Raw genomic sequence first — 10,721 nt, 5'->3', positions numbered from 1 at the left:
ATATGTGTAAGGACGAGAAAATTGTTCTTAATCATAAGGCTAAGGTATAATACATTTAAGTTTGGGTTGGATGTGAGTTAAGTAAAAGTTAGGTTGTAACATAATGCGGTTTGATTCGGTTTGGTTCGGTTTACAAAATACAAACCGCAAACCAAACCGAACCGTGCGGTTTTATTAAAAGATGACCCAAACTAATCCGAACTAAATACGGTTTTTTGCGGTTTCGGTTTGGTTTGGTTTGATTTGCGGTTTTCTATTGGGTTGGTTTGGTTTTGAGCACCCCTAAAGAATTCCTCTCTTCATCTTGATTATTGTAACTTTTTTCTTTTTTATAAAGAGCACTATAAAAACTCATGTGTCCACATCATTCATTTCAAAATGATTTAAAAAGAATTTTTAGTTGTTTTTTAAAATTTAACAATAATAAAGCTTTGATTTCTTGTAACTTTTTGTTTCTTAAATTTTATTTTTTTGAGTTTTATTTTTCTTCTCAGAAGCTGATTTTTCTACGTAATTGTGGTTAGATAAAAAAAATTAATAATATTTATATTTTTTAACCTGTCGTATTTAATATTACACATGTCTTTAAATATAAAGGTGTATTGAATAAATTAGGGGAGTTAAAATTGTTTATTATGATATTAAATAATGTTCATAATAATATGTAATTTTATAAATTATTTTATAAATTATTTTTAGAAGAAAATAAATTAATTTGTGTATAAGAGTTTTTATTATAAATGGTAGAGAAATGTGTAATATAAGTAGAGGCTGTTGTGTGTTGTTTTTAGGTTTAGGTTGTTGTCAGTTTGTGTTCAGGGTGTTTGATGAAATGCCTTAAAGAAGTTTGGATGAAGTAGATGTGATTATACTGGAGAATCTAACTAGGGTTGGTGCAAATCAAAATCCTCTTTCTAGTCAACAAATGTTTCCTCCATAAATTATGGATTTAATCATTCTTGAGAACTTGGATGTCACAAAGCTAAAGAAATGATTCGTAACTGGATAGATTTAAAGACTGTGGTTCAAAAACTCACATGTCTCTTGCGGAAAGATTATACTTTATTGCTTTGATTAAGAAATTCGTTTGATAACTCTATATTGATTTTAAATTTCTCAAAACTTTTTTATGTCTTAGTTTGTTTGGCTCAATTATTAATGTTGTTGTTAAATTGTGGATGAGACATACCATAATATAATATCTTTTACTATGTTTATACTCTCTTTTTTTCATCTAATAGATGAGATTTGTTCCGGACTGGCTCAATTATCCCAATTGGCCCAATCCACTCTTTGGCCCAATGCATCCTGGCCCAAACGCGCGACAGTCTTCCTCTGCCTGCTCCGGGAAAACGCAAGACATAACTGAACACGCTGAAGTCTCGTGCTCGGCAACGACTAGTTATCCGCGTTTTCTGGCTGTAAACCACGTGTGGGCCCTTAAAAGATGGAGTCCATTCGCATAGAGCTGCCCTATAAATAGCCCTATAATCTTAGAGGGCAAGGTAATCACAACTCTATCCAAAATCACTTACTTTTTTGTTGTACCTCGTTGTTTAGACACTTACTTTGGCATCGGAGTGCCTTGCAGGTACAACCCCTTTTTTCTCTCAACCGTCTCGAAGTTCAAGCCTGGCCGTTGTTGGCCACGTGTTCTGCTCGTCGAGATCAGTGGCGCCTTCTGTGGGAAAGATTTGCTTCCCCAATTCTTTTTCTTGCACTTTTTGATCCTTTCCTGCATCTGCAAGAACTCGGAAACGAAAGCTCTCATCCAACAATCATTCATGACCAGCAATAACGAAGACTTCCCTTCTTTGGACGCAACAAGGACCAACAAAAACGACATCACTCTCATCGTCCCTCCCCCAGCAACACTGCTCCTCATCCTTGTGACGGTCTCACGGTGGCTCCCTCCTTGGAAGATGCCCGTAACAACACTCCGCACCACCACGGAGAGACCAGCGGTAAGACCATCAAGAGAAGATTCTAGAGAACCCTTTCTTGGTCAAGGGTCCAAACCCCCTGGACCAGACCATGGCTGCCATCTTGGTCGCCCTTGCGCAGACCAGTACTCTAATCCAACAATAGAATAATCGGATTGGAGCGCTGGAACAAAATCGACGTTCTAAGACTCCTCTCAGGCGTCACCCTCGCTCCCAGCACGAGGCCGTAGCCACCAAGAAGCGCCCTCGATCTCCCTCCTAGAGAGAGCGCCCCTCTTCCACTTCCAAGAAAGGACATAACGACCATCGCTCCCGACAACGTTCATCGTCTCCCTGGCCAAAAAGAAGGTTTAAGTCACCTCCTCCAAGGCACGTTGACGATCACAGGCATCACAGACGAAGTCGTAGTCGGTCCTTCACCCCGGTCCTTAGTGACGATGAAGACGAGCGCTGGGGACCCTTGTCCCATGCCATTTTAGAAGCAATCCTACCGGTCGGCCTAGATAAGCCCCCTCTTTTGGGCACATATGAGAGAACGACCGACCCTGGCGAGCACATCGAGAACATCGATGCCTTCCTAGATTACAAAGGAGTTTCCGGCGCGATCAAATGTCGGTTGTTCCCGACCACACTGCGCAAAGGTGCGATGACATGGTACAAAAGTCTTCCCGACGAGTCAATCACATCAAGAAAAGGGCTCGGAAAGCTTTTCTCACGACATTTCACGATTTCCCGCAGGCACCCGAAGCCAGAAGCCTCCCTATAGGCCATCATCCAAGGGAAAGATGAATCACTCTGGACCTACATAGAAAGGTTCAACAAAGAGGCCGTACAAGTGTCTACAACAGCCCACATGAAGAGGTTTCTTCTCGAACAGGGCCTCCGACCTCGTTCTGACTTAGCCAAAGCCGTAGGAATCGAAACGCCGCCCACCTTGGACGAGTTTTTCCTTAAAGCCTAGGCATATATATAGAATGAAGAAAAGGAAGCCGCCCGCGCAGCCCGCAGCTCTAGACAGGAGGTTGTGTTGAACCGGGAAGGCCCCTATCGCGTCCGGACAAAGACCGGAAATGAAGCGTACAACTTAGAAAATCTACAAGGAGAAGAACTTGCTCGACCTTGAAACGCTGAAAAACTCAAGCAGTAATATAGCTAGGAGCCAGAAGCGCTCGAAACACAGGTGCAACTTGGGTACACGCCTAGTACCTCATGATGAAATAAAACGACAGAAGCTCGCTCCCGTAATCGAGCGGACGCCTTATCCTTCGGGGGGCACGTATGCCGAGCACCCCGTCGTAGTGGTACCACGTCGGTAGAACGCCCTGCTCGCAAAGAGTCCATTCACGCCATGAGATTCGGACCCAACACAATGAGGCCCGAGACTCATCTCTGCCAGAAACGTATCCCCGACTATCGACCAGAGTTCCACAACTTGGCGACCACACATTGAAACCGAGCAAATCTCTTACAAACAGATAATTTGACGAGACTACGATAAAAATACTTCATTCATTTATTGAATAGAGTACAAAATCCGAACAAACCAAACAAAAATACATCATTTGCCTCGGCGCTTAAATTCTTCAGAGTGAATAAACTAGACACCAGGCCCTTTCTCTCCGGCAGAGCTCCTCTGCCCGACTTCCTTAAGTCGTCACTTCCGCGACCGGAAGCAACGACTTGGGGGGCTCCTGTTCTGGAGTGGCCCAATTATCCCAATTGGCCAAATCCACTCTTTGGCCCAATGCTTCCTGGCCCAAATGCGCGACAGCCTTCCCCGGTCTGCTCTAGGCAAACGCAAGACATAACCGAGCACGCTGAAGCCTCGTGCTCGGCAACGGCTAGTTATCTGTGTTTCCTAGTCGTAAACCACGCGTGGCCCCTCAAAAGATGGAGTCCATTCACATAGAGCTGTCCTATAAATAGCTCTCTAATCCTACAGGGCAAGGTAATCACAACTGTACCCAAAGTCTCTTACTTTTCTGTTGTACCTCATTGTTCAGACACTTACTTTGGCATCGGAGTGCCTTGCAGGTACAACCTTTTTTTTTTCTCTCAACCGTCCTGAAGTTCAAGTCTGACCGTTGCTGGCCACCTGTTCTACTCGTCGAGATCAAGATTGTTTTAGTGTAAAAAAAAAATACTCTATTCGTCCTAATAAGTTATATGAAATTTTGATAAATTCATAAAAATTAAATAATGCAATTAATTTTGTATGACTAAGATAAAATATCAAATGATTAATAAAATTATTTTTCATTAATGATATTCGAATTTTATTGAGATTATAAAATTATTTATAATTTAAGATATTTTTTTAAAACAACTTAATTTAGAACAAAAGTGCTAAATAAGTTATAAAAATTATTAAATAGAACCCAATAATAATATTAGAAATAAAATTTATTTTTTGAGAATATTAAATATATTGGCTTATAAAGTGACAATAATTTATTTATGAGAATGAAAAGAATAAATAGTATTTCGTCCGTCTCATAAAGAATGTCTTATTTAAGTTGTGTTTAATTATTAAGAATGTCTTAAAAAAAATTGTATATAATGTTTGTTACAAATAATAAAAAAATGTGACATATTTTTCTATATATTGATAAAAAATATATATATTAATACTGTGATCTTTTCAAAAGAGACAAAAAGAAAATTTACAAGAATTGCATATTTACAACTAAGACATCAAATATTAAGAAAATTCTAAAATTTTCATTTGTTTGTATATGTATGTTATTGTCTAAAATGATCATATCTTTGAGCTTTTATAATTTTCCCTAAGCCATATAGTATTATTGTTCTATAATCGTGTGAGTACCTAATTGAACTTCATAGATGAATAACAATTCATTATCAATATAGCAATTGAACTGAAACCACAAGTAATAATACTACATTCAAGTTGAGAATAACATTAACATAAAGAGACCATTAAGAAAAATAGATGAGTCATGATCATATAGGATGCAATTAAGAACAAAAGAGCCACCATCTAAAAAAAGACAAAGTGACAAAACTGATTATTTGAAGTTTGAAAAGTGGCAAAGGTAAAGTAGTTTTTGTCTATACAAAATATTTCATTTCTTTTTTCTATTGACATTTTAATGAAAAGTGCAACTCAAATAGCTAGAGCAAAGGCAATAATGATAGTGACAAATGGTAGAGAAAAGGTAGTTCTTTTGTGTAGGATCAATCATTCATCATCATGAGAAATATTCAAACATGAGCATAGGTTTTATTACTTGCACCAATCCAAGGGGGATTTTTTTTAAAGCATGTGAGATATTTGAAGTTGAGAGGGTGAAAATAGCAAAATGGTGGAATTTATAATGGAGAAATCAAGGCCTCAGCTTTAGGCCCTAGATTGTTAGGCTGAGCCTATTAATGATAAGAAGACATACTCTTAATAAAAAATAAAATTATATCAATATTTAGAAGAATTAAGTTTTCCCATTCCATATTACATGTTTTTATCATTATATATTTGTTTAAAGTTATCGAATTTAAAAAATATAAGTTTTTATTGAAAACTTTAAAACTATATCGGAAATTTTGAAAAAATTTCAATATTTCCGATAAAAAATCATAATTTTCACGAGTTTTTTCAAAAATTTCAAAACTATATCAAAATTTTTGAAAAATACTAAAAATTTTCAGTAAAAACTAATGAAATTTTCACCAGCAATTTATTCGTTTTTACCGGAAATAATTTCGGAATTTCTAATAAAAATCATGAAATTTTTTTTCAGCAATTTCGAAATGCGTTTTTATCAAAAATTTTGAAGTGTATGTTTCCGAAAACTAAGAATGAACTACCGAAAATTTTGTTGTTGAAAATTTTGAATGAATTATCGCAAATTTCGTTCAGATTTTTTAACTCAAATTTGTCCCTGAGAAGTTTGAGAATTATTAAAATAGGGAGAATGTCATGTTGAACTTAGAGGTGAATGCTCAAATATTTAAAAGTCTCATCATATCTTACACTCAACTCACTTGATAGCAATTTAAAGATATTATTAAATTGTAAGTACGAGTCCACGACATCTCAATTATATAAAAACAAAATAAAAGTGAAATATAAAATGAATGCAGAATCAGATAAATGATATGATAAGAAACATGTGTGCAATACAACATGGACTTCACTAGGACACACTTAGCATACAAGGAACTTTGTTCATTCAGCTAAAAGCAAAACACTTCTTACATTCTAGTATACTGTACAAATTTCATAAACAAAAAAAAAAAACTCATCCTTTGTATACATACTCTATACATTATAGTAGAAATCAAACTTCATTACGTAAGGTTATGTATGAGTTATCTAACATGTTTTTTACAGTGAAAGTAATTATATGTATCTTATATTACCTCTACAACAGTGTCACAAGTGGCACACAGACACCTGACACGACACTGATATATAATCACCAAGTAATGAAAAACATGTCGGTATAGATATGACATGAGTCGAATACTAGACACACTTTCAATTCAAAGTATAATCACCAAGTAATGAAAAACATGTCGGTATAGATATGACATGAGTCGAATACTAGACACACTTTCAATTCAAAGGGCCAACGATACAGATATATAACAACCGATCAAAAACTCACAAAAGATATATATGTGTATAGTTATCCAATTTGATATGCAGATGACATGAAATTATCCGACGCGTCCATAGTCTTTTCTTCAGTACTAGTCATGTCGTTTGCACATGCACACGTGTTAACCTTAGATGACGACGACCATCCTGCAAGTGGATGGAAAATGACAAGTTTTATAAACACCGAACATCCATGAAACATTGACACAGATACAGACAAATCACTTACACGCCGATAATATTTTTAGACAGTAGAATAATTGAATGTAAACATATGTAGCATATATCGAACATCAAACACACCTTCAATCAGAAGTATCGTTGCTACATAACTCAAGATCAACTCCCTGAGAAGCCGAAACCAAATTAGCATCTCCTTTATAAACACTAGAAGAGAAACACTTCTTTTGAAAAGGGAAAGAACCTAATTCACAGTCAACTTTTCCCTTAAGTTGAACCAAAGTGTTCCTCAACCTTAACAATTCCGCTTCAAGTACCGCCTGCCCTTGTAATCTCCTCATAAGTTGTTGATTAATAAGTTTCAACTTCTTAACTTCTTCCTCCAAATAAGCCGTCTGCGCCTTCTTCTTCTCCCTATACTTCTTAACAGCGTCTCTATTACAAGAAGTCCTTTTTGGTCTCGAATTCGTGTCGTCTTCGGAAGCAAAAACATGAGTGTGCGTGTGAAAACACGTGTGCGTATGAATAGAATCGTCAAAATCGAAACCAGGTGGATTACAAGTGTGAGTGTGAGTGCATGTTTTGGTAGTGCCCTTAGGTAATTCAGTATCTGTTTTCATAGATTCGGGAGTTGAAAATAGATTATTATCTGAAAGTTTATCAGAAACCTCGGAATTTCCATCATCCATATTTTCTTTCATAGCTTGAATGAATCTTAGCTTCAAACTTTCAACAGAAGAACATATCTGCAAAATCCATCGAAAATTTTAGAAAGGCGAAACAAATAACAAATCAAATATTTTTATCAGATTACATGCCAAACAGATGTAATGACCTGGTTTTAATTAGCGGTTGCGTCTGTATATAAATTTTTGATATTCGGAGAATTGCAGTGAAATTCGGCCGATGCAGACTCAATTATGGTCGCATTGCAGCTCCAATCACATTCGCGGACCTTTATTTAAGACTGCTACAATTAGTTGTTGTAGAATAAATGCAAAGAAGCATATTCCTAGGACAAAAAAAGTCAAAAAAAATTCATTTGAGTGGTTCTGATCAAGGAATATATAAATAAATTACTGAAAAACTGCAATTTAGATGATGAAATGAAGGGTAAAGCGATTCTCAAACCAGCTTAATTGACAAAACCAAAGACTAATCGAATAAAAAATCAAACATACTGTTGAGTATGGTTCAAGGTATCTTTGTGAATTCAACTGTAGAATTATATATATGACTTGTAACACTATAACCCTATTTTATCGCAGAGGTAGGCACCATTAGCCGAACTGTATTAACAAAAATCGATTAGTTCATTGTCTTTTACTTCTGTTTGATTTTATGCCAAACAGACCTAATGACCATGTTTTAAAGAGTGGTCGCTGTGACCGTTATAGCCTCGTCGCGATTTATATTTAAAGAATCATGGTCAAATACGACTTATGAAGCACGGACACTAAAAATATGACACCGACTCTGATACATCGATGTCGGTAATAATTTGAAAAAAACGAATAAATTAAACATAATCATATCTATTGTATTGGTTTCGGACACCGACACTGACAGGGATATACCTTTTTTCAGAGGTGTTGGTTCTACATAAAATACGACTGATGCGGCATTACATCGCGACTTAATTAGCAGTCATATACCTTTATTTAAAACCCTAATTAGAACCCTAACAATGACTTGTTATAGAATATATGCAAGAAGCATATACTTAGAACAAAAATAGTAAAAAAAACTTTCATTTGAGTAGTCCTGATCAAGAATTAATATATAAAAAAAATCAAATAAAAAATTGAAATTATATGTTGAAGGGGTAAAAGTGATTCTCAAACCAGCTTAATTGACCAAACTAAAAACTACCCAGTTGGATTCTCATCTTGATAATACAGAATTTAGCATAAAGGAAAATACTTTATCTATAATAAAAAATAATAACATGATAGAGAAAAGAGAATAATAATAATAATAGCATTATACCAGAAGAAAAATTCTTCAAGAATCATTTGAAAGAGTCTATAAAGAAACATTCATATATGTAATAAAAAATTAGAGACTATAGAGTTGAATAATTTACCTGGCTTTTAGTGACAACATGAATCATGCTGGTTTATAAAGTAGCTTCTAGATTGTTAGATTATAAGAACATCATGGTAATAGAAAATACTCAAGGTTTGTGTTTGAGTTTAGATTTTGTGTGATGAGTGTGCAAAATGTCAACTTGTTTCATTGAGAGAGTGGGGGAGAGGTTAAAAAGTCACAATATGTCGACATTCTATTTGTTATTTGTTTTAAAAATAGACACATAAGGATAAAACTAAACGGGAAAAACTAAAAAAATTGGACTATTCTAGATTAAAGATTGCAATATGTTGACATTGTATTTGTTTTTTTAAAAAGTTAGTTGCTCTGGTTTATATTATAATTTATTTGAAAAAAATTATTTATTTTATATGTTATTTTTTATAAAAAAAATATTAAATGCGTTTTTGTTATGCATCGGCCAAAGACCCAATCAACCAAGGTCCACTTTATTCGACCCGGATATAAAAAGTCAATGAAAACATACACAACCTCCAATCTCCAATTTCACTTTATCCATCTTAAATTTTGATCTTACTTGCGCGTTGGATTAATCATGCAGTTACACCCCATACCACTATAAATTGGAGGCACCATCCAAAACCACCACGATCATTATCATCATCTCATCATTTCTTATTCCTTCGTAGATTTTGATTATCCATTCTCGGCTCCCGACAGAAATAATGGCGTCATCTGTGGGAATCGTGTTCTGATTTCCACAATTTCATATCCAGTTTTCAATTTACCAAAAATCCAGACTTTCCTAGAATACCGAATCGAAGATGTGTTAAACTTTTGATTCCAACGGCTTCTGCGAATCTAGGCTTGCTTTTCGATGTCATAGTCCACTACTCCCTCATATCTCCTAAGGGAGAAAAGAGAAAACGAAAAAAATAATGGGAGTCGGTTCGGTTAACCACTATTCCACCTCGATCCTTCATCGTCAATTTCCCTGGTTCCCTCAAAAGCTCCACAGAGTAGAAAAAGGGAGAATCCCATATCCATACCTAGGGTTGCGTCGGATTCTAAATACAATTTTTATGAAAGTTGGATTGTAGTCTCGTAATCCATCGTCCGACCTTGTTGCACTCTTACTACCCACAGTTGCCAAGATAAAGACACAGCTGATCCCATAAGGATACCACAATTTTGCAGTTAATGACGCCTGGTTACTACGAGTTCGTAGTTAACGCCGAGCGTTGATCACATATCGGGGGCATCTTATGGATACCATAGCATTTCCACTTGATGCACCAGAGTTTCCACCAACTATATAGCGAAACAGGAGTTCATTGGGAATACCCAGGGAAAGAAATCCTGGACCCCGATTGCGAAAAGACTGTCTGATATCAACTTCCGCCCGCCGTTCAACAGTATCTATTTCGAAGGGACGACTAGACAGGAGGGGTAACTTTCGTTCCTTCTTCAGAGCTTGGAGAAGTCGGTCATCCAACATTCACGGGCAGACGAACGCAAGGCAAAGAACCTCAGATGTCATCCTCTCAAAGGAAACACTTTGAAACAGAAAGAACAATCAATCCGAAACCCCGAGAGAAAAAAGGAAAATGACCGAGGGTCCGGATTCCATCTGACCTCACAAAGGTCACTGTTGAGGGTTATCCACCCAGACAGTTATTTATTTATTTGTATAAAATTCTATTCATTATTAACATAAAAATATATGTGTGTGTGTGTGTGTATCTTGTTTTCACTTTACACATCTCAAGTATTGATTTGACTTGCGCGTTGGAGTGTTAACCATGCAATTCCACCACGTGCCACTGTATTGGAGGCACCGCCCAAAACCATCATCTCATTATTTCTGATTCCTCCGTGGATTAAGATTATCCATTCCCGGCTTCCGACTATAAATGAAAGTTTCT

The 10,721-nt window shown here is 36.2% G+C and overlaps 1 protein-coding gene across 1 annotated transcript; it reads right to left on the bottom strand.

The window, feature by feature from the left end:
• Positions 1–6,055: 6,055 nt before the first annotated feature.
• Positions 6,056–9,037, bottom strand: LOC131638770 (basic leucine zipper 24-like). The gene is made up of 4 exons (XM_058909315.1): positions 8,831–9,037; positions 7,580–7,756; positions 6,868–7,490; positions 6,056–6,711 (listed from the first exon to the last, which is right to left on the bottom strand). Exon 3 carries the CDS (start codon positions 7,443–7,445, stop codon positions 6,870–6,872), a length of 576 nt encoding a protein of 191 aa, XP_058765298.1. The 5' UTR covers positions 7,446–7,490; positions 7,580–7,756; positions 8,831–9,037; the 3' UTR covers positions 6,056–6,711; positions 6,868–6,869.
• Positions 9,038–10,721: the final 1,684 nt, after the last annotated feature.

Source organism: Vicia villosa, unplaced genomic scaffold (assembly GCF_029867415.1).
Source record: "Vicia villosa cultivar HV-30 ecotype Madison, WI unplaced genomic scaffold, Vvil1.0 ctg.002409F_1_1, whole genome shotgun sequence".
NCBI lineage: Eukaryota > Viridiplantae > Streptophyta > Magnoliopsida > Fabales > Fabaceae > Vicia > Vicia villosa.
The sequence above is the reverse complement of the archived record's forward strand: the minus strand, read 5'-3'. Positions and strand labels throughout refer to the sequence as shown.